The following is a 24547-nucleotide window of genomic DNA, read 5'->3' as shown; positions in this document are numbered from 1 at the left end:
ATAGGAAAGACGTCAACAAAATAGAGCTCAGAGGAGATTTACCAGAATGTTACCTGGGTTTCAGCACCTAAGTTACAGAGAAAGATTGAACAAGTTAAGTCTTTATTTTTTGGAGCGTACAAGGTTGAGGGGAGACTTGATAGAGGTATTTAAAATTATGAGGGGGATAGATAGAGTTGACGTGGATAGGCTTTTTCCTTGAGAGTAGGGGAGATTCAAACAAGGACATGAGTTGAGAGTTAAGGGACAAGAGTTTAGGGGTAACACGGGGCGGGGGGGGGATCTTCTTTACTCAGAGTGGTAGCTTTATGGAACGAGCTTCCAGTAGAAGTTGTAGAGGCAGGTTTGATTTTGTCATTAATAAAATTGGATTGATATATGGACAGGAAAGGAACGGAGGGTTATGGGCCGAGTGCAGGTAGGTGGGACTAGGTGAGAGTAAGCTTTTGGCACAGACTGGAAGGGCCGAGATGGCCTGTTTCCGTGCTGTAATTGTTACATGGTTTGTATTCTTGAAAGATTTTTGGCAAACGGGCTCTCTAGGAGATTAGAGCGTTCTGTTTGCACTTCTGTACACTGGTCAGTTTATAGAATGGAATTTGTTGGCAGCTCTTTTGAGTTCCGATTTCTACATTATGATTGGAACCCGACTTCATTGTATTGGATTTCCTTGAACTTGCTGCATCTTAGTGTGTAACATGCTGTCAGCAGTTGGGGTAGAGTCTGGGTTGAATAATCTCGAAGATCAATGTGTGTGTCTGAATCAAAGAAAAGAATTGTTTGTGGTTTGTAATTGATTTTAGGATTAATGTGTATTGGTCACAATCTTTCTGTTGCCCTTGTGATTTGATATGCACTGAATCTTGCTTGCACTGTGTACTGTCTCAGAAATGCTTTTTGACAAAAACTGTTATTTTCCTCTTGCTTACACAGCAGCTTCTGCCTGGCAAGAAATTCTGGGAGTCTGATGATACAAACAAGGATGGGCCGAAAGGGATATTTCTTGGGGATCAATGGAGAGACAGTGCATGGGGACCTTCAGGTGAGAAGCGTGAGCAAATCGCATTTTTTTAAATATAAAGTATTAATACTAAGTTAATACCTCCAAGCCACTGAGGATTGATGCATACAGTTTGGAAGAGGCATGGCTCAGGTGCTTGAGTTGTTCTCCAATCTGGGCAACTTACTTGCAAACATTTCTTCACCACGTGAGCAGACGCCATCAGTGCCCTGTTGATTGTGGTGTGTCCTCCGAACGCTTGGCCTTTATATACTTTTCAAACACGTTACTGGTTATAAAGTGGCACGACTGACTCTCCCTAGTCCCTACTCATGAAGATAGACGAGCGCAGATTCAACTGGGCATCGATGAAAGTCATGGCATAAGCAAACATTTGACATGCAGGAGAATTCCTAGAAGTGTGGTTTTCTGCGAACAATTCTGTAAAGAAACTCGTAGGCCTCAAACCTATTTATGAACCAATGTGGGCAAAATGCCTGTCCGCAACATACGAAGTTAGCTAATCAGTGACGAGATTCCCTCCCCATGTCACTTGAGTTTCCAAAATGACGTCTGTTCAGCTGATTTAAAAAGTATATGAGGGCCAAGCATTTGGGGGACACACCATAATCATTGGTGCACTGACGATGTCTCCTTGAATCACAATGAGACAGTAAGTAAATTGCCACGATCAGAGAATAACTCCTACCCAACAGTGGATACAAACCGTCTTTCCTGGATTGTCTTTCTTTCGTTGATACTGAAGTGGTCCAGGGCATTTGGAACAGTTGCACAATCTGGACTGTCCAGTTGGAAATCTCTTAAATTTTTATTAGTAAGGGTGCCCTCTTTGCTAAATTGAGACAGCACATTTACATCAGATATGATGACATGCCTTTCTTGATACTTGGTAAATAAGTTATGTTCTTTGCTTTAGTTCTACGTTGAGTCATGGAACTATACCGTGCAGTAATCAGTCCTTTTCGCCCAACTTGTTAGTGCCTAAGTGACCTAGTCCCATTAACCTACATTTGGCCCACCTCTAAACCTTTCCTATCCAAATATTGTTCAAGTGTCTTTTAAACATCTACCACTTCCTCAAGCAGTTTATGCCATCTGTGTTGTACCCTCTGTATGGGGGGAGGGTGTGGAAGCTCCCTTTCAGGTTGCAGTGAGGTGAAAATCAACCTACTGGCAATGACGTGGATCCAGATATTTCATCTGTTTGTCTTACTTGCAGGGAAACTGAGCTTCAGGTGATCCTGTCTCATTTTGATTATTATTTCTAACTCTGCTATTTTCAGGGGTGTGCAGTTCTTGCCTGGAAGTAGCACTGGTGGCTCTCCTAATGTGTGCAGTCATTGCACTCAGACTCTGCTTAATGCTGATGATGTGTTATTTGGAGATGGAGTGCTTTGTAAATCAGTGCCTTGCGGAGTCGTTATTACGTAAATGGTCATGTGTACCTGGTTTAAAAAAAATCAAACGAGATATATGACACATTATTTTATGTTTAACAGTAATCGGTGGAGTAACAAACACACAAATAGTCCTAACCTGTACGTCAGTGGAGCAGCCACACATCGCGGCAGCTGCAGAGGGAAGCAGGTGTTGGTTACATCTTAGAAGAGGGACCAGGCTGAGCATCCTCCTCTCACTTCTTCAAGTAGCGTCGAAATTTGACTGCCTTTTCTCAAGTTTCCTCTCATGAAGCAGGAAATCACGTCGAGAACCCCTCTCTTTGCCTTATTGCTTCACTCTCAGTCAGGGTCATTAGCAATGAACTCCATGATTTGTGTGCTTGTGGTGATGCTAGTGCTGAGGAATTTTGTGGTGAGGTGGATGTTTCCTCTTCCCCAGCTGGGTCCTCAGATTCGGGCTGTTTTGCGGACATTAAAGGTGGGGGGAAATGGAATAATTTGGCGAGGGAGCGAGAACGTTTACACACGCGAGGGAGGCAGAGCGTGAGCTAATACATGATTGGCTGTGAGTGGCTCAGAGCGCATGTAAAGCGCTCTCATTGGCTGAGTGAAAGTTTACTGTAATGGCAGTAAAATTTTAAGTGTTTAGAATGGATTTTGTTCTTAAAAATTTCAATAATGCATTGAATAACCATCTTATAATGAATCAGCACTGTGCAGGGTCTGAGCGTATGAGTAATTGTATTTGCTGTAAGGATTCTCAGAACTGGTATTCGTCTAGAGAAGCTTGAATATGTCTGGACTAGAGTTGATCTTAAAAGGAGAGTATTTTTGAACTACCTTACAATGGCTTTTTGGGTTCCTGTGTGGATGGTGCCACGTTCGGAATTTCCATTTGAAGGGAGCTCCCAGGATTTAATGTTGCAGTTTGCTATTTAAAGATGAACATTTACATTTTGATGCATGCGATTTCACTTGGGGAAACCATCTGTGCATCTAATTTCTAGTAAACTGTAATGTGGCTATGTGGAGCTCTAAAAATCTCTTCAGTTCTGAATTGGTTGTTATAATGGGGACTTGTTCCACTTCTTGCTCAGATCACTCTGTGTCACAACCAATCATGGTGCAGAGACGTCCTGGTCAAGGATTCCACGGCAGCAACGAAGTCAACTCTGTCTTGTCTCCACGTTCTGAGAGTGGTGGGCTTGGTGTCAGCATGGTGGAGTATGTACTGAGCTCATCTCCTGGGGAAAAACTGGAATCCTGCCTCAGAAAAGGGCCATTTGTAAGTATTGGAAATGTTTGATTTTCAATTATACAGATAAAGGAACAATAGGAGATTGTTCAAATTTTGATGATAATGTATTTAACTATGAATGTTGTCTGTTATATATGTTCTTTGTCTCGAGCTTGCCTTGATGGTATCATCTCTCCAGCAGCCTATTGTCAGACAACCTCAAATGTTATCTGTGGTGCCAGCTCAAATCACCATCAATTATTAGCAAGCTGTTTATTGCAAAGTATTCATGCAATAATCCAACATTGTTAATTTTCCAGCGGAGGGGTAGATGGTGATCTATCAGGTATTTACTGCGTGGTTGATCTTAATTGCCCAAGTTGGTATTTTTCTGTTGTCCTATCTGGTTTAGATCAGCTTTATATAAACCTTTTAGGCTTATCTAAGTTAGTATTTTATTAAAACATTTCAGTTTGTTTCCATAAGGATCTATTGTGCAATTGGTAGCCCTATTCACAAAGTAATTCACTGCAGAGAATTTCTTCTGTGATTGGGTGTTACCAGTAAAATTGGTCAAAGCTGTGACTTATTACCTCAGCTATTTAATTTTTGGTTTCACTGGTACATCATCCTGTGTGCAGTGCTAGTGATATCAGAAAGTTAATTGTGCTTCTTTGGAACATCGTGTATGTGCACTTGAGCTCTCCTGGAATCAGGGTAACAGCAGTGACGCTTTCCAATCAGTGCTGAAATCTGTAAAATGCCAGCATGTTAGAATACTGGTAAAATGTCCTTTGCCACATCTTTTTCCTCTGCCTTTGTTTAGGGTTCTGGAGATACTGAGGCTCACAGTGAAAAGGGAGACAAGAAAGGAAAATCTTCATTTGATGGAGATAAGATGGGGGACCTGAAAGAAGTAGAAGATGATGGAATTGACAAAACAAATGGCTTGGTGGTGCAAAATGGCATAGATTCTGATAAAGACTTCAGGTATTTGGTAAAATCTACATGGTTTTTGGTCACAATTACTTTTTCTATAACCACAGATTATGGCGTGTTTTCATTTTGAAGGAGTTTCAACAGTCAACATGTTTAAATGCCCGTCATGACACATTTAAGAAAAATCCTACACTTTCTATCTTGACTTTGTGAGCAGAGCGATTAATAATCTTTTTAATTCTAAACTCACTCAATAACAGAATTATTTCTACTTGCACAATGTAGTCTTCCTGTTAGTGACTTTGTTATGGTTTATAACTGGCTGCTGTCAGTGGGATGGAATTCATTTAGAGCAGGGGCTCCCAACCATGAACCAATACCACTAAGCAAAGAGTCCACGGATCCCAAGTTGGGAATCCCTGACTTAGTGGATCTAAGTGTTTCAAGGTTTTGTTTTGGTCTAAGGCAGTACTTGATACTAGTTACGAACTTTTGCTTTAAAAATCTGAGTGAATTCAAATCTCAGTCAACATTAACTCTGCATGTTCACTTTGAATTTCCTGTGGCCAGCTTGTAGTTGTGTAATTGCTGCTAAACGTGTTTGTCCTTCTTCAGTACGAGGTGTTAGAGCGTTCCTGTGAAACGGTTTGTATCGTAAAATATCGTAAAGGGAAGAAGCAATTACCATTAATTTATATGGGAAAAATTTTTGAATGTTCCCAGATCCCAAAAATAACCTACCAAATCATACCAAATAACACATAAACCTAAAATAACACTAACATATAGTAAAAGCAGGAATGATATGATAAATATACACCTTATATAAAGTAGAAATATTGTAGGTACAGTGTAGTTTCACTTATCAAAATCCGGAAGACAGTGAGCCAAAATCGATTTGGAGAAAAATCGGCACGTACATGCATGTGCACGTACACACCTACACACATGCACGTACATGCATGTGCAAACAACTTGCCCGCACAAGGCTTCACAGTCATTGTAGTCTTTCTCTGGGTGAACGCGCGTATAAAGCAGGTGTCTTTTTTTTCATAAAAGCGAAAATCCTCTTTGGTTAGCGAAAACAGGTACTAATGTAGGTCTTTTGTAACGGTGAGCTGTCATAAAGCGAACGTTGGAAAAATGGGGGGGGGGGGCACCTGTACTTGTGCATATATTCACAAGGAACTTCTGTTTGTGCAGCCGTACCCCTGGCAGCTGTCAGACCTCCCCAAGTGAAGTGGTGGATCTACTTGGACCTAACCAGAACAATTCAGAAAGCCTGACCAACAGCAACAATGTAAAGCCTACAGAAGATTTCAATAACGTAGAGTCACAGAATGTGCCCTTGGATTCTATGGAGCCTGTCGGACTGGATTCGCTTCAGTTTGATTATTCCAGTAGCCAGGTGCAAATGGACTCTGGAACAGCAGCTGTGAGTCTATTCGATTACAGCTCACAACAACAGGTCAGTTTGTCTACTGCGCAACCCAGCTTGTGTTGGAAGATTGCAGAACTTGTCAGATCGTTTCACTTTCCTGAACGGAGAGATTAACGTGTTACTTTCCTAATACAAACTGAGGCATCTCAGTCCCTCTTACCCCTATGCCTTTTTATCCTCTGTCAAATTGTGCAATTTTATTTGAATGGCCAAAGTTACCATTTAAATAGTTTAAAAATACTGAATGTGTTTTCAAATCTCTAGTGGATTGAAACTGAATTATTCTGGTGTCTTGAGGCCCAGAGCAATGGCGAGATTTTGAATAAATATGTTACCTTGGAAATCACAGCCATGAAGTATAGATTAAGGCACTGTTTTGGAGAGAGAGCAATAAGAAGGGCATATTGGACGACTGGTGTAGGGGATGTAAACCGGTCTGAAGACCATGTTTCCTTGTTACAATTTCTTCATAATTGTATATCCCATTCTTTGCCCTTGAAGCTGATGTACTTTTTGCATAGAATATAACAGTCATTTTGCTGTGGTTTACATTTTAGCAATGCCCGATACTGTCTTTCCACAATGTTGGCATTCATGTATCCCTGGAGCATAGCAACAGAGAGTGTGAATACCAGCTGTTTTTCTTTGCCATATTTCGCCTGACCTTTAGTCAGAGTCACACAGTGCGGAAGTGAGTCCTTCAGCATAAAACTAATTGAAGAAAAAACACTGAGCTGGGAGATGTGTCCTCATTTTGTTTTTACTTTTAAGCGAGGCATCCATATGTGACATGGTGGCGTAATGATGTAAGCCATTCGCCTACTGTAACATATAACCTGTAATGAATTATGTCAACAGCAAAGAATGCTTAATCAAACAATATATTTACAATATTACTGAAATATTAAATGCACAGCACAGATCACTACCCAATGCAATGCAGAGTAGAATTTGTAAAGTGGTGCATGCAGTGACTTTGGTGCCAAGACCTTTCGTGTTTTGAATATATTTTAATAACCAATATTACGGTTACCATGGAAATTTGTGGTGTTAGGGTAGTGAGGAAGGTGGTTGAAGGCTACGAGAGGATATATTGCAGATGGAAAGTTTTGCAGAGCATTGGCAGAATTCTGAGAAATGTGAGGTGGTGCATTTTGGAAAGTCCTTAGGGTGTAATTTCAGTAAGTGGTAGGACACCAGTGAATATTGATGACCAGTTAGAGAATGCAAGTTTCAAGTCCATAGTTCATTGAAAGTGGCAAGACAGGTAGGTAGATTCTTGCCATCAATAAGTTGGAGCTTTGAATATTAGAAGCAACAACTTAGGCACATTTGGAGCATTGTGCTTCATGGTAAGAAATGTGATTGTGCTTAAGAGGATGTTGCCTGAATTCGAAGACTTCAGTTAGGGAGTGAGACATGGGCTGGGCATCTTTCTCCTGGACTGAAAGTCTATGGCTGTTGTGATAAGGGTATTATAAGAGGCAATGTGTAGTTTGGCAGAATCTCTTTCATGGTCATCATCATTATGTGTTCTGTTGTATGACATGGGCAGTCTTGGTCTTTCCATGACCATGATTGTTCTTGACCACTTTTTGTACAGAAGTGGTTTGCCATTGCCTTCTGGGCAGTGTCTTTACAAGATGGGTGACCCCAGCCATTATCAGTGCTCTAAAATCGGGTGTCAGTGGATGCATAACCAGTACTTAGAAAATGCACCAGCTGCTCATATGACTATCCACCACCTGCTCCTGTGGTTTCTCAGGGGTTGGCCAAACAGGTGCTACACCTTGCCCAAGGGTGAACTGCAGGCCTGTGTAGGGAAGCAGCACCTTACACCTCCTGTGGTAGAGATAATATCTCCACTCTTAAACCCTGAGTTTTTTTTTCCAGGGTAGTGGTGTCAAAAAACAGGAAGTTTAAGAAGAGGGGGAGGAATTTTAAAGGAGATCTGAGTTTTTCCAGTGTTTGATATCTGCAGTGTTCTGCCAGAGGAGGTGGATACACTCACTGTTTAAACACTGAAAAGGTAAGGGATGGAAGGATGCCAACCTAATAACAGGAAACAGGATTCGTACAGGTGAGCAAAATGGTCAGTATCGATTGGTAAGACGAATGGCCTGCTGATTGTTTTTGAATGCTTACTGTGAGCCTTAAACTTGTAGATCTGGAAGTAATTCAGGCAAGTGCAAATTAACCAAAGATGACAGCTTCAATTAAACTAAGTTTCAGGTTGGATAATATATGGCAGCCAGAAACCGTTTGGAGAATAATTTTAGTTTACTCTCCATGGATTTGGATGATCCTGACTGAGCAATGTGTTGTTCCTAGCATAAGGGAGATTTTCCCATTCAGCATTTTTTTGAGGGCAGGCAGCCCCAAACTGACTTACCTGCCTCTCTCACCCAATTATGCTTCTGTCAGTTTCTTATCGAGAAAGAGTAGTTTTAAAATAAATCGTAATGGGTGGGCAAAGCAGCGGCTGAGTTGGTCTGGTATTGACATAAATATGTTGCATCGGAGTAAAAAAATTCTTTCATTCTGTTTAGCTTTTCCAGAGACAGAATGCATTGACGGTTCAGCAGCTGACAGCTGCACAACAGCAGCAGTATGCACTTGCAGCTGCCCAGCAACCTCACATAGGTAAGGGAAACTTTATATTGAACCTCTTTCAATATCTGTACTGCACCCAGCTAAAAAAATTAACATTTAAAAAATAGTAGCTACGATAATTAACATTTAAAAAATAGTAGCTACGATAATTAACATTAATGCGTGTTAAGTGTGGGACAGTTGACCTGAATCTTTGATGTCAAATTTATTGAGATACAGCGTGGAAAAGGCCTTCCAGCCTTCGAGCTGCGTTGCCTAGCAAACCCTGGGTTTAATCCCAGCCTAATCATAAGGCAATTTACCTACCAACTGGACTGTGGGAGGACACCCACGCAGCCACAGGGAGAACGTACAGTCAGTGGCGGGAATTGAACCCTGGTCGCCTGCATACTGTTAAGTGGTGTGCTAACCATTACCACCCTGCCAAACCTAAATTTAAAGGAAACCTGAAGAGAAAACTTAACCTTGGAGATAATTGGTTACTTAATGTGGAGGGTGGGGAAGAGTAAACAGTATTTAATGTCAAAGGTGACGCCCTATTGTTACTTGGAAGGTAATCCGGTATAATTAGGACCTACATTAATTTATAGTTTCATTGTTTTCAGGAGCCACTGAGGATCCAAGGAGATGAGTCAAATTTGAGCAAAAGTGCTCAAGGGCTCTGTTGAAGTAAAATGTATTAGGTTGGCTCATTATGTAAATTGTTAAGGGATTTCAAAATCAACCTATAACCTTTTACTGGGTACATGTTGAAACAGGTGCACTTGGTTCATCCCAACTGTGTTTAATTACTGTCTGGTAAATAGAAGGAGATGACTTCTGAGACATTGCTGCTTCACTATTAAGACTGCAGCTTTTCCATTTGAGGAAATTTTCTGAATTGAATTATGTTGCCACTTCCTATTAGTTAGGCTACAATCCCTTAAATCATAATCGCAGTGCAGTAGTACTGGGAACACAGAAGGAGCAATGAAATTAGTACTACGGTGCTTGATTAAATAATGTGTTTTTATGCAACTTAATGGATGACCAGCAGGAGAATCCTTGAGTTCGTCGACCATCATTTTATGCGTTTTGCTCATAAGAAGTAATAACATGCATGTCGTGGCTTTGGGAACCTCCTTCAAAAATAGACCAGTGTGATACCACTTAACCTTGATAATATTATAAAGTCTTTTGTTGTCACACAAGCGTTTGGAAGCACCTGGAAGTGATAACATGCTGGAAAGAGTTCTGCATTGAGGGCATTTTGTGTCGTAATGAGATCTCGAATTGTGACTGGTTGGAGTGGGGTTGTTATGAATTTATCGATGTTTGCAGATTCACTCCACAGGATGGCTCTGCAGTCTGTTTTGGAAATGCATCATCCCATACTGTGAGATAGAGGAGCAGACTTGCTGAATTTAACAACCAAAGCGGCGGAAATGTCATTCTTTCTCTATTTTAATTACGAGGGGTGATTGATAAGTTCATGACTTAAGGTAGAAGGAATCAATTTTAGAAAACTTAGCACATTTATTTTTCAATATAGTCCCCTCCTACATTTATGCGCTTAGTCCAGCAGCCGTGGAGCATACGGATCCCTTCCTTGTAGAAGTTGGCGTCTTAGACCTCCAGAAGTGGTCCACAGCAGGGGTGACTGATGTTCATAGCCTAATGTAGAAGGAGATGAGTTATACAGCTCTCGTTAGATCCACATGCAGTTCAACTATTTGACTGCAGAAAGTTTGAAGTTAAAGAAGTGATCTCCTTTTACCTTAGGCCACAAACTTATCAATCACCCCTGCTGTGGACACTTCCTGGAGGTCCAAGATCCGTATGCTCCATGACCGCTGGACTAAGTGTGTAAATGTAGGAGGAGACTATGTTGAAAAATGTGCTAGGTTTTCTAAAATTGACCCCTTCTGCCTTAGGCCATGAACTTAACAATCACCCCTGGTATTCTTGGTTGTAGTACACTTTCATTCAGTCAGTGGTTCAACATTCATGCCACAACAATTGCTGTGAAGCAAATTAGATACAATGTAATAACCTCCATTTGGATCCACTGAAGATCCCAGATACTTAGATTTGATTGCTTCTCCCTCCAAATTGTACATGCTAGGCAAAGTTACCTGCAAGCCCTGTCTCAGCTAAAGCTCTGGGCCCCTGTCTCCACCATTGGCCATGGACCTCTCTTGATATTTCATCCTTGACTGGATCCATGCCTTCAAACCACCAGATCTTCACCTTCCTTGTGTCCAGGAAGGATTGGAAGATTACCTGACTCTGAACTGTGGGTCCCACATTCTCCCACGCCAGTTCTGATGGCTCTTCCCCCCACTTTTTATTTTGGAGTTTTCTCCTTTCCTTTTTAGTTCTGAATGTCAACTAATTATTTCCATAGATGCTGCCTGACCTGCTGAGTTCCTCTAATGTCTTGTGTGTGTTGCTCTGTATTTCCAGAATCAGTGTTTACTATTTAGTAGCCATTCGACTACTACTTAAGCTTGAATAACTCCTGTAGAGTGAACGTGGGTTTCATTTTGCTACATTTTGTGTACCTGTTCCTGAGTTTTTAATTTTTGTTTTTAATGCTTGTAGAAACAGCTTCCTATAATTTTCTAAATGTTTGGTAGTGTGGTTGCACTTGGAATTAATCAGCTTCAGTTTACATTGTTCAAAGTTCATGTAACACACTGAATAATCAGAACCAGAAACAAAGGTAATTGAATAACCCCAGTGATTGTTTAAAACAAGATTTGCAGGTGATTCTACATGATTTTATGTGTTTTATTCTCTTATCACACAGGTATGTTTTCAGCCGGCCTTGCTCCAGCGACATTTGTTCCCAATCCTTACATCATTAGTGCTGCCCCTCCAGGTACAGACCCTTACACTGCTGGGCTTGCTGCTGCTGCAACTCTGGCAGGTAAAACTTTCACAACTGTTTCAGTGATCTGAATGAAGATAATAGCACTACTTTTTTAGTTAGCCCACTCCCTGCAACACCATAGAAGGCAAGGGTAAGGAATGATGTGTAAAGGGGAAAAAAATCAGTTTGTAATAATTTTTCTGGATGGAAAAGGAGATGGAGTGCTGTGAATGGTTTTATCTCATTATGGATACTTTATCTCAGTTGCAATATTATATTGCTAGTCTGGATTTTTCTTGCTTATGCATTTAAATTGATGATGGTCAGCCCATTCAGTGAAGTGTGTTTTGGGGGACGGAGGGTAAATTTGTCAATCAGTTTGAAGAGCAGAAACGTCAGAGTTTGAGAGGTGAATCACCAGAAGAGGCTGTAAAGGCAAATGATGGGAGGAGGTAACATTCAGTTAATGACATTTTAATTAAAATAGAAGTAACTTGAGACCTATCATACAAAGTATTCCTGTAGAGGAATAGATTATTTTGGATCTATGTTGTGGATTTTTTTTTGTCCTTTTTCAGTAGAGTTTATTCATGATCGCCCATCAATTCCATCATCTGTCATCATGTACCAGGATGGTTGAGGCAGAATTAGTTGGCCGTGCCTTTTCGCAAGTAATTTCTTTGATCGTGCTTAAAACAGATGCTGAATGGAAAGGCATATAATCCCATTACCCAGATGTAGTCTTTGAGAAACATGGCATCATATATTTTGTATGATCTTGAAAATGATCTGGGAGGGTAACCCAATAATTGAGAAATTATTATATTTGATAGCTCCTGAGGTAATTAAAACCACCTCATATTACAAGTGCATTTGTGAAGAATACATGTTGTATTTTTAAGTAACTTTTTCTTGTGAATGGAGAGGTTCAGAAAATCGTTACTTAGTCTTGTCTGCAATGTTCTTCAAAGTTAATACTAGTATTTATTGTTATAGTAATAAAATAGCTGCAAGTTAAATTTGTTTTCAGCTTCTTTTTGAACAGGGGCATCAAAGACAATTCGCACCGAAGTCGCACATTGAATGCTTCTGTTATTGTTTATGTTTTGTGGGAAAAGAACTTTGTTTGGGATGGTGGTGAATATTGGCTGCTCAGGTTGAGGAGCTTGATGTTGCGATGTTTGCTGAGTTTGGCAGTTAGCTTGCAGACGTTTCAGCAGCAGTCGAGGTGACATCTTCAGTGCATAGATGTTGGCGTTTCCCTCTGAGAAGGCTCATATTTCTATGGGCTTCCATTTGCTTGCCTCGGCCCTGAAGGGGTGGACAGTCAGGACCGTGACAAGCGAATGGGACCTTCCAGGAAGAACACCAATAACTATCCAGTTAGGGTATCACCTCGACTGGTCCTCAAACTTTGTGAACACTGCCACATCAAACTTCTCTTTGTCTTCAGCTCAGGAAAGATGCAGTGAACTATAGGGTTGATTTGACTTTTGTGTAGTAATATTGGTCTGAATGTGTTTTTACTTACAGCCCATTTTACTGCACATGGCTTTTAGTTCAGAAAAACAGGAAGGATGACTCCCAAAGCCGATGAGACTTCAAGTCTAATGCACAAACTTGAAAATTATTTTCAACACATTCTTCAGAACCTGTTCTATCATAATTGTGGATGTTGGTTGTGGTCAAGGCAAACCTATTCAGTGTGCAGTAGCTAATATCCTTTTCATTAGGTTTACAGACAAGAATTTGCACTTCGTCAGTGCCAAGTTTCCAGTGTTGCAAAACTGGATTCACTGGCATAAAGTAGTTTGCTGCAGAAAGGAAGCAGGCCATTTTATTTTTAAAAAGTGTTAAGAAGGTTAGTCTGGCAATGATGACACACTTGCCCTCACTGAGAAGAATATTCAATAATGAAAACTTAATTCTGTACTCAAATCTGAGCTGGACTAACCATTTAGCTGATGAAGCTCTAAATCAATGTTCTTACTTCTGTTAATAGTTTATTCGTACGGATATCTTGCTAAAGGTGAAGTAGGAATGGAGTTGTATTTGAGGGAAGATTAGAATTTCAGAAATTTGAGGAAAAAATGCTTTTATGTGGGGATGAGAAACTTTTTTTTAATTGATTTGATTTAATTTTGTGCAGCTGGACAATACTCCAACCTTCAGTGTTCCAGGTTTCATTTCAAACATCTGTTTGTGCCTTTGAACCTTCCAAATAGTCGATGGTTACTATATATGCTACCTTAGCATAACAGGTTTTATAGATAGTGATGATTTTGCCAGTTGGAAAGAAACAACATGGTTGTTAGCACAAGGTTGGTTTCTTCCCACTGTCTTCCCAAGTTACACAGCTGAGATCAGATCATCTTCAAGAGAATTTCATTTAAACTGTTTAAATTGTCTACGTAATATGTGTAAAAAAATTAGAAAGGTTGGGTGGGACTCCAACCAGAGGTCATGGGTTAAGGGTAAAGGTGAAAAGTTTAGGGAGGACATGTGGGGAAACTTCTTCACTTAAAAGGCTGTGAGAGGGTGGAACAAACTTCCAGCACAAGTGGTACATGCGAGCTCGATTTCAGTGTTTAAGAGTAGCTTGGATAGGTACGTGAATGTTAGGGGTATGGAGGGCTACGGTCCCAGTGCAGGTCGAAGGGAACAGCAGTTTAAATGGTTTGGCATGGACTAGATGGGCTGAAGGGCTTATTTCTGTGCTGTACTTTTGCCACATTTACTGAACTTTAGGAAGCTATCCTAATGTACTAAATTCAGTGAATCAATACCTGAGTTCATTAAGAAGGCCCAACTCTTATATATTCTTTAAGTAAAAGTTTTGGTATCGGGAACTTTTGCAAGAAACGAATAAGATCTATGGAAATGAAGTCATACAATTTGTGGCTTATTGATTGGACAAGTTGAAATATCTTTAATGAAAGCTCATTTGTGATGTACCTGGGATTTGTGCAATAATGATAAAGTTGAACATTCTGTTTCCGATGCCATTGTTCGCTGTATTAGGTCCTGCAGTGGTCCCACATCAGTACTATGGTGTTCCGTGGGGTGTTTATCCAGCAAATCTCTTCCAACAACAAGCTGCAGCAGCTGCAGCTAACAACTCAGCAAACCAGCAGGCTGCATCACAAGCGCAGCAGGGCCAGCAACAGGCAAGTCACGTGCATATTTACCAGCTCATTGTAAGAGAGCATGACAGTGAATAAGGAAAACTGTGGGGGTGGTAATAGCTGATTTATGATTATGCTGTAGTCCTCCATGATATTATCACTTCTAAGGCATTTTGAGGATTACTAGTCTGTGTTTCAATGATGTGGATCAAATGTATGGTTAAAAGCAGTAACAAGTTGTTTATGCACCCTGACGATTGTGACAAATCTGCCGTCATTATTTGAAGACCTCAGCCCAACTAGAGTACAGTGGTGCCTGAGAAAACCTAATGTGGAAGGCGATCCTGGAATTACTTTTGAAATCTTGGTGATCTTCCTTCATCCAGCAAATAGCTGAAGCATACAAACAAAGTCACCAATTTGATCGTATTGCTTAAGTGAAAAGCTGTTGTTTCAACTTGCAAGCATTTGATTAGGAAATTCAACAGCAGCCAAATTTTGTCCTAATTCTAGTACATCACCCTCTGCCAGGCATGTCAGAATTCAAGAAATAAAAGTAAAGTCAGCAGTTTAAGCTGTTCCACTTTTCACTAATTTTGTGGCTACTCTTTTGCCTATAATGATGCTCCTTAATCAGTGTCAAGAGTGTTAATTCTCTAAAAACTAAATGTTTATCTTAAATATGCTCCAAAGCCCTCTTGGGTAATGATTTATGAACTCCTAGGTAGAGATATTTCTTTTCAATCTCTTCTGATCGGCTGACCTGTTACTTTGAGGCTCCGATTAAAGGTTCTAGGCATGTCAGCCTCATTTGGACATTTACCCTGTTAAACCTCTCGGGGTGTAGAAGATAAATCATTCGTCATTGTGTATCCAGATTCTGACTTGTTCCCGTAGCTGCCTTGTTCATCTGTTTTCTCCATTTGGGTTTCTGATCAATGGTGACCACAGAATGTTGATTAGAAGGCTTGACAATAAGAATGCCATTGCATGTGGTTGGACCTTTGGTAATGGTAGCTTCCTGAGATCTTCTGTGGTGCAAATACTACTTGTTACCTCTAGCCAATGCTTCGTCTGCAGGCAAGGAATGCTTCATTGAGGTTTAAATTTGCAATCATCAAAGACTCCCCAATTTGCCTTTGTGCAACTTTGTGCATCTATTTTCTGATGCTCTTTTAAAATCTTGTTCAACGCGTTGCTTCGTTGGGTGAAGATTTGACGATCCTTTCTTTGTCTTTTATACCAGGTTCTGCGGGCTGGAGCCAATCAGCGGCCTTTGACCCCAAATCAAAGCCAACAAGGCCAACAAGCAGATAGCCTGGTAGCAGCTGCTGCTGTCAACTCAGCTTTAGCTTTTAGCCAAGGACTGGCTACTGGAATGCCAGGTAAGATGCCATTTTACTCTGTCCAGTTATTTGGTGGTTGGTGGTTTGCAAAAAAGATGGCTTTGTAAAGAGGTTAATTATTAGCATTGTCAGAGCATGGTTGTATAGGGCAAATTGTTCATTTCCCTTAAATACTTTTATGACAATTTTCAATAAATAATGCAAAGCAAAGTTTTGTTGCATGATTAAATTGTGACTAGTTTGAAGTTTGTTTTAAGCAATGAAAATCTATGCATATCCTCCTCGATGCTGCAGTTTCTGAGTATCTCACACAGACATTTGAGGTAGAGTTCGTTGTACAGTGTTACTGTTTGATGGCTATGTTATCGTAGTGGCAGAACAGAATCAAAAAGAAGTATAGTTCAAATTTGCACTTTTCAGTCTTAACTCATTTTGGTATCAGCTGGTATCAAGTCCAGCTATAACGATCAATGCCCATTACATTGTTTGCTAACTTTAAAGATGCGGTTTTCATACCAACTGTAGTGTTAACGATATTTTTGGAAGTGTGTTCTTTTAATTTGTCTGGCAATAATGACACACTTGCCCTCACTAAGAATATTGTTCAACCGTGAGGACATCACTTATTCGCGACCTGACCCAGCCAGGGCCTGTGTTATAGGCCAAAGCAGTAACTTGCTTAAAAGACTTTTTAAATGTTATAATAGTTCTCCATATTGAGTCTTTGTACCTATGCTAATGCATACTTTAAATTGATTTCCAGTGGTTTAAAACACACATCCCCTGCACTTGTTATTACTAAATATAGCAAAAGGTTTGTTCTTTAGGCTGTGTGAAAAATTGTTAAAGAGAGTGGCCATTCGTTATATAACAGGGCACTTCAGGAAAGGAATTCAAATGGCAAAGGAAAGAGTGGTAGGGGTAGAGTACAGGATTGCGCCACAGTATAGAATAAATCAGATGCAATAATAGGTTTTGAAATGAAATACTCCGCTGTGTTTTGTGAATAAGATGAGGGCAATGTCAAGAGGGGAATCAAAAAGAAGTGTAGTTCAAATTTGCATAACATTGGTCTTAAGCACTAAGCTTAAGCTTAGCACTAAACTAAGCACTGAGACCAAGGATTTACAAACACGAGATTTTGCAGATGTTGGAAGTCCAGGGAAACACACCATGCTGGAGGACCTTGGCAGGTCGGGTAGAGGATGAAAGAGCTGACGTTTCTGGCCTTCAGTCAAGCAAGGGCGAGGGAGGGAGAAGAGTGTACAGTCTGGCAGGAGATGGGAAAGATAGGTGGGTGGGGAGGTGGAAGGTGACGTAAGAAGCTGCAAGGTGATAGGTGGATGAGGTAAAGGGTTGAATAAGATGTAACCTGATAGGAGAGGGGATTGGACCGGGGAAGGAAAGTAAGTGATTGCAGAATTACATTACAAAGAATTGATGCCAATGAGACCTGGCTGGTGTGTGTGCATGTGTGATGTCAGTGGGCCTTTAACAAGGGCAACAGAGTTGGATGGTGGAAGTGTTGATAGGGCAATGTGGAATTGACAGGAATTGAGGGTTTTAAACCAGATGATTCTCAGCTTGGGTACAGGTAAGGAATTTTCAGCAGTGGCCAGAGGAAGTTCACTTGGAGTTGGAGAGGGCAAGGTGACCCTCCTTCAGCCTTTGTCCCTAGGTCGGTTTCCGTTTGACACTATTGATTGTTAGCAGGCAGTGCTAAGTTATGACCGTAATCATGCTTTATTTCAGGTTATCAAGTGCTTGCTCCAGCCGCTTACTATGATCAGACAGGTGCTCTTGTGGTGAACGCCGGGGCTCGGAATGGCTTGGGGGCTCCTGTGCGCCTCGTTGCTCCAGCACCTGTCATTATAAGTCCATCCGCAGCCCAAGCAGGTAAGGTTGGATTTTTGGGAAGACTGAAAATAGATTTATATCCTTCAATTCTATTTGTTTATAAACCTACGATGTTCACTGCATCTTAAAACCAAATCCTGATAGATCATTTCAGATGTGTAGTGTTTTAAAACAGAACCCTGGTAGGTCATTTCACGTGTGTTTTAATTGAACGATGAACCTGTGAATCCTGTGGTATGACTTGCCGGTAATTTGTGTGCTAGTTCAGTTTTTGATGTTGAATTTTAATTTTTCTCTGGGGTCATAACAGATGAAACTATTGATTCAGCAGAAAAGTTGCACAGCTTCTGAAACACTACCATTTCCTTTCCATTCTCTCACATCCCACCCAAGTGCCTGCAGGTTTCCTAGTTCTACAGTTTACTTGAAAACATTGATTGTTGCATTAATTTGGGTGATCTTGAGATCAGACCTGTTCAGATAACATTCCAAATTTGGGTGTATTTGGTAATTATCCAAGGCATCAGGTGCATTGCGGAAGAAACCTGTCACGCTGGCTATCCTGTAAAGTGTTCTAGACTGCCATGGTAGTAGGTTGTTTGGGAAACTAGCTTCCTCAGCATATCACACGCCTTAAAAACTAATTTATAAAATTCTGTGAAGTTAATAATGTCATAAAACATTACAATGTAATTGTTCAGATTTATGTATAATGTAATTACTTAGTTTGAGGTGCTAGTGTATGAATAGTGTAGGTATAAAAGTTTTCTTTGTGTAATGTACTGATTCCTCAAATGTTCAATTACAAGTTAATGTTCTGTAACCTATTACTGGGCCTTTGCAAAATAGTAAAAAATGTAACATGAGGCATGTTGTAAAACATCAGATTGTAGTGCAGAGCAGATTTTACAATGTTTGTTCCTCCTCAAATCTTGTGGGATTGGTCATGAGCAGAGGCATAATGTCAAGAGCACAAACTGTTTCTTGGGAGGTTGAACCTGACCTGGTTTGCCATCCACATTGCTACAAAGGACGTTCATAATCTGACAAAAGTTGGTAATCTTGCCCTGTTTGGTTGAAATCCCGTTGTCTACATGTTTAGTGCTAGGCTCTTGAATGTATGTTTTGTGTTCCAGCAGTTGCAGCAGCAGCAGCCTCAGCGAATGGAACAGCAAGTGGCTTAGCAGGGACATCAAATGGCTCCTTTCGCCCGATGAGTAATCAGCAGCCTCAACAGCAACCACAGCAACAGCCCACCAACAGTTTGGCCTCAAACTCATTCTATGGTAACAACTCCCTGTCTAGCACTTCACAGAGCAACTCGCTGTTCTCTCAGGGTTCTGGCCAGCCTGGTGGCACCTCCCTGGGCTTTGGAAGCACTAGTTCTCTTGGGGCAACACTCGGATCTGCACTTGGAGGATTTGGATCAGCAGGTATATTTAAACTGTAATAGTACAATGCTAAGTGCACAACTTCATTGTACACGCTCAGTCATTCTGTTTCCCATCAGGCATGTATTTGAGTATTTAAGATAGTAATCCACATTGTACCTACTTGAAGAGCAGAAAGTTAATCTTGTTTCTCCATCAAGAGGTTCCACACTATAATATTAAGTTCTTAAGTAACTTATTTGACATAATAGGTAATGGTACATGCCAAACAAGTAATAATCTGGTACTTCATTCTTGCATTGAGGTATCTTCAGCTTAATTTCAGTTCACTTTCACATTTTAACCAGTTCATTGCAATCCCCATGAGCAACACAACTGCAATAGTCATTATTTTCCACCCTAACAGTTTTTAAAAAATTATCGTTCCAGTCTTGTTTGCAAGGATACGATTTGTATCTACACTGCTGGGTGGTTTATACCGTCATAAGTGAACTTAGCATGGGATTTTACCCACCGCTAAGAGTTGTAGAAATTATAGTCAGAGTATTTTTTAAGGGGATCCTACACAAGAACTCTCTGGGTCTTTTGATCATAACTGGTATAAAGCATTTTTTGACTTTATTTGCTGAGTTGCCTTCAAGAGATTTGTAATTAGCAAGTTGTGTTTATGTACCCAGATAAGATGCTTTTGATGAACTGAAGTCCATCAAAAAATGCCTTTAAAAGGCTTATTTGTGTGGCCTGATAATGTACACAGATGTTGCTATTGTAAAGAATTAAAAATAAACCACTTTAATTCTCTTAAGTTGGCAGCTCAAACACCAGCAGCGGCTCAAGGAGAGACTCGCTGACTGGGAGCTCGGACCTATACAAGCGAACAACCAGCAGTCTCGCTCCTATAGGCCACAACTTTTACAACGGATTGGGCTTCTCATCTTCCCCTGGCCCAGTAGGAATGCCTCTTCCAAACCAAGGACCCAGCCACTCGCTAACACCACCGCCATCATTATCGTCACACGGATCGTCCTCGAGCCTTAATCTGGGTAAGAGGGGTGGGTAACTCTCAGTTAATTTTCTCTTGTTCTCATTATGCCAGGATTTTTTTTTAAGTAACTTGTTATGGATATTTAGCATGATGTTAGCTGACTATTGTGTAATCTTTGTTTTTCTACAGATTGTTAGAATTTCAACAAAAAGCAAAACTTAGTGCAAATAAATAATATAATGGTATTTGGAATTACATGGACAGGGCTGGGAAAAACAAATTGTTAATATATCTTGAATCCACTGGCTTTGGCATACTCCCAGAGCTGTGCCATTCTGTCCTTTTATGGACTTCTGTTTATTCATAGTTATTGATTTCATCATAGAAATTAGTATAAATAAAGTGTTTAAGTATTACTGATTTTATATGAGCTAAAATATATTTTCAAAGGAAACTATATAATAGGAATAGAATGAGGTGAAAGATAAATGTGTGGCTGAGGGAATGGAGCAGGGGCAGGGATTCAGATTTCTGGATCATTGGGACCTCTCTTGGGGTGGGTGTGACCTGTACAAAAAGAATAGGTTGTACTTGAATCCCGGGGGACCAATATCCTGGTGGGCAGGTTTGATAGAGATGTTGGGGAGGGTTTAAGCTTGTTTGGCGGGGGGGGGGGTGGGAATCAGAATGTGAAATGCAGAGATTAAGATAGAAAGACAACGGCATGATGCTAAGAGTTCTGAGTTGATGAGGAAGGACAGGCAGGGGACGAAACATTTCTGTAGGCAGTTAAAGGGGTTGAAATGTATCTATTTCAATGCTAGGAGAATTAGGAACAAGGGGGATGAACTTAGAGCATGGATTAGTATGTGGAACTACGATGTTGTGGCCGTTACTGAAACTTGGTTGGGGGAAGGGCAGGATTCTTAAGGATAGGATCTATGAGCATTTGGAGAAGTACAGTCTACTCATGGATAGTCAACATGGCTTTGTGAAGGGAAGATTGTGCCTCACGAGCCTGAATGAGTTTTTTGAAGAGGTAACAAAAGAACGATGAGGGTAGGGCAGTGGATGTGGTCTACATGGACTTTAACAAGGCATTTGATAAGGTTCCTCACGAGAGACTCATCCAGAAAGTCATGAGGCATGGGATAAGTGGAACCTTGGCTGTTTGGATAAAAAATTGGCTTAAAGGAAGAAAGCAGAGGATAGTTGTGGAAGGAAAGTATTCTGCCCGGAGGTCGATGACTAGTGGAGTGCCGCAGGGATCTGTCCTGGGACTCCTGCTATTTGTGATTTTCATAAATGACCTGGATGTAGAGGCGGAAGGATGGGTGAGTAAGTTTGTGGATGACACGAAGATTGGAGGAGTTATGGATGGAGCTGTAGGTTGTCAAAGGTTGCAAGAGGATATAGGCAGGTCTACAGGGTTGGGCAGAAAAATGGCAGATGGAGTTCATTCCAGATACGTGTGAGGTGATGCATTTTGGAAGGACAAACCAGAAGATTGAGCACAGGATTAATGGTTAGTTACTTAAGAGTGGATGAACAAAAGGACCTTGGGGTTCAAATCCATACATCCCTCAAGGTCGCTCTGTAAGTTGATAAGGTAGTTAAGAAGGCCTATGGGATGCTAGGCTTCATTAACAGGGGGATTGAGTTCAAGAGTAGAGAGGTCAGGTTGCAACTCTACAAATCTCTGGTGAGACCACAGTTGTGTTCAATTCTGGACACCTCATTATAGGAAGGATGTGGAAGCTATGGAGAGGGTGCAAAGGAGATCTACCAGGATGTTGCCTGGTTTGGAGAACAAGTCATATGAAGCAAGGTTAGCAGAGCTAGGACTTTGTTCTTTGGAGCGTAGAAGAATGATGGGACTTGATAGAGGTCTACAAGATTATGAGCGGCATAGATAGGGTGGATGGTCAGTACCTGTTTCCCAGGGCACCAATAGCAAACACCAGAGGGCATATGTACAAAATTAAGGGAGGGAAGTTTAAAGGAGACATCAGGGGTAAGTTTTTTTTTACACAGAGGGTTGTGAGTGTCAGGAATGACTTGCCAGGGATGGTGGTGAGGCTAAAACATTAGGGGTATTTAAGAGCCTCTTACATGGATGAAAGAAAAATAGTGTTATGGGGTAGTGTGGGCTTATTACTTTTTTTAAAGGATTATATGGGTTGGCACAGCATGGAGGACTGAAGGGCCTGTACTGTGCTATAATGTTCTATGGTAAAGCCTGCCCCTTCATACTATTGTATTGTGGAAATGACAATTTTGCTGGAAGTGTTACCTCACTGAAGACAGTGGATGGTCCTTCTCATTGAAAGCTGTTGCTATAATAAGCCTTTAGCATCTCAAAAGCTGTTTCTATCTAAATGTTGCTTTCTTAACAAATACTAATATTTTGTGCTGGTTGCCTCACTGGACATTGGATACATTAAAATCTTGATGCATTTGTGTGACAGGTGGACTTACAAATGGCAGCGGAAGATTTATTTCAGCCGCCCCAGGAGCTGAGGCCAAGTACCGCAGTGTTAACAGTGCCTCCAGTCTGTTCAGCTCCAGCAGTCAATTATTTCCACCATCACGTCTGCGGTACAGCATGTCAGACGTGATGCCGTCGGGCCGCAGCAGACTACTGGAGGACTTCCGTAATAATCGTTATCCAAACCTTCAGCTCCGTGAAATAGCTGGCCACATTATGGAATTCTCTCAGGATCAACATGGTTCAAGGTGGGGAAAGTTGGCGTATCTTGCAGCGTCCAGCATTTAAACAGTGCTTCTGAGCAAAGTCAGGAGGTTTAACCTCGTTAGTGAAGTACTACCATTATTTTTCTGGCTAATTAATTTTTTATAATGTTGCTCTGTTGCACTTGATCAAAGTATGGATAAATAAGCAGCCGTATAATATTAAATGCAAGTTGGTTAGAAGGAAAGTTGCAGAATATTGTGCAAATAAAACCATCAAAGTAACCTTGGCTCCGATGACTTGAATGGGTAAGATTGTTATGAAATCATTTTGACAATTTTGTGGGAAGCCACACAACCGTGTAACAGTTGGCCACTTCATAGCTTGTATTACAGAAGAAAAGCAAATACGTCATATCATCGTAAACAAGTGTAACTTGCAAGTTGATAAGCACGCTTGGGCTGAGTAAAATTTGTACTGATGTTTGGAGCTGGAGATAATATTCTAAAGGATGCAGAAGGCATAGATAATGAAGACCATAATCAGACAGAAGATATTACTTGGTAAAGAGTATAGAATGGGTTCACTGAAATTTCGCAACTTTAAAAATATAGAGATTACTTTATTTGTCACACGCACATTGAAACACGGAGTGAAATGCATCATCAAATCAGTGAGAATTGTACAAGCGTCGCAGTGCTTCGTGTCAAGATAGTATGTCCACAACAACCCTAACCATGCGTCTGGAATATGGGCGGAGAACATATGAACTCCTTCCAGGCAGTGGCAGAAATCGAACTTCATTGTTACAGCTGGCGCTGTAAAGCATGGCGCAAACCACTAACCTACTGTGCCACCCTTCTTTGTAGAATTTTGCAGTTGATGTTTACTGAATATGGTCCATAAACCACTTGGTGTGTACCTCTTGAGAGCTGATGTGCCTACTAGCACCATGATGATTTGCTGCTCTGGGCTGGTATATCAGATCATGTTGAAGTGCCTTTTAACGAGGTCACTGCTTGAACCTCGTAACAGAGTCATAAGAAGTTTTGAGGGAGTTATAGGGATGAGTAACATTTGGTTATTGCTAGGAGAGGGGGATGTTTAGAATTTCTTTCATGAAAGCTGATCTGTGTGCCATTTTCAAAAATAATTCAAGGCATGCAAAGCAGTTGGTATAAACTACAAGACCTTTCTGAACCTTTCTGACTCCTTGAAATATCTTCTGGCCCACAGGTTCATTCAGCTTAAATTGGAACGAGCTACCCCTGCAGAGAGACAGCTGGTCTTCAATGAGATTCTGCAGGCAGCCTATCAGTTGATGGTGGATGTTTTTGGAAATTATGTAATTCAGAAGTTTTTTGAGGTAAGCAGACAAGAGAAAATGGAGATAATAGTTTAAATTTCGTTCTACATTGCTCGTGCTCACAGTGAAAGTTAAGGCCCCTGAAATAAAGAAATCAAAATCAGATGTGAAAAATATATTGATCCATTCTGCCTTTAGTAAACAAGCTTATGATTTTTGCAGTCCCTCTTGGGAATATCTCTGATCTTCAGAATGGGAAGTAAAGCATTCCTGCTGACATACCCCACTTCCTGTATATTTTTGTTTGTTAGATCACCTTGTGGAATACCCAAATTTCCTT

At 40.8% G+C, this 24547-nt stretch overlaps 1 protein-coding gene and 2 non-coding genes across 10 annotated transcripts in view; all 3 read left to right on the top strand.

Moving 5' to 3' along the window:
* pum1 (pumilio RNA-binding family member 1) overlaps positions 1-24547 on the top strand; it is a 124628-nt gene that overhangs the window by 73307 nt on the left and 26774 nt on the right. For 2 of the 8 annotated variants that reach the window (XM_059949341.1, XM_059949342.1), the window contains 13 exons: positions 934-1042; positions 3519-3706; positions 4485-4648; positions 5801-6065; positions 8588-8681; positions 11443-11562; positions 14527-14672; positions 15877-16015; positions 17729-17872; positions 18970-19266; positions 20031-20276; positions 22678-22945; positions 24138-24267. In XM_059949341.1, the coding sequence (XP_059805324.1) occupies positions 934-1042; positions 3519-3706; positions 4485-4648; positions 5801-6065; positions 8588-8681; positions 11443-11562; positions 14527-14672; positions 15877-16015; positions 17729-17872; positions 18970-19266; positions 20031-20276; positions 22678-22945; positions 24138-24267 (2310 nt within the window). The remainder of the gene's footprint in view (positions 1-933; positions 1043-3518; positions 3707-4484; positions 4649-5800; positions 6066-8587; positions 8682-11442; positions 11563-14526; positions 14673-15876; positions 16016-17728; positions 17873-18969; positions 19267-20030; positions 20277-22677; positions 22946-24137; positions 24268-24547) is intronic. The other 6 variants (XM_059949345.1, XM_059949344.1, XM_059949343.1 and 3 more) reach the window with 6 other exon arrangements.
* On the top strand, positions 13372-13454 carry LOC132380790 (small nucleolar RNA SNORD103/SNORD85). Its single transcript, XR_009507862.1, has one exon. It is a non-coding gene; the product is annotated as a small nucleolar RNA SNORD103/SNORD85 (small nucleolar RNA).
* LOC132380791 (small nucleolar RNA SNORD103/SNORD85) lies at positions 16540-16624 on the top strand. The gene has a single exon (XR_009507863.1). It is a non-coding gene; the product is annotated as a small nucleolar RNA SNORD103/SNORD85 (small nucleolar RNA).

The sequence above is a fragment of the Hypanus sabinus genome, chromosome 24, assembly GCF_030144855.1.
Source record: "Hypanus sabinus isolate sHypSab1 chromosome 24, sHypSab1.hap1, whole genome shotgun sequence".
Taxonomy (NCBI): Eukaryota; Metazoa; Chordata; class Chondrichthyes; order Myliobatiformes; family Dasyatidae; genus Hypanus; species Hypanus sabinus.
The sequence above is the reverse complement of the archived record's forward strand: the minus strand, read 5'-3'. Positions and strand labels throughout refer to the sequence as shown.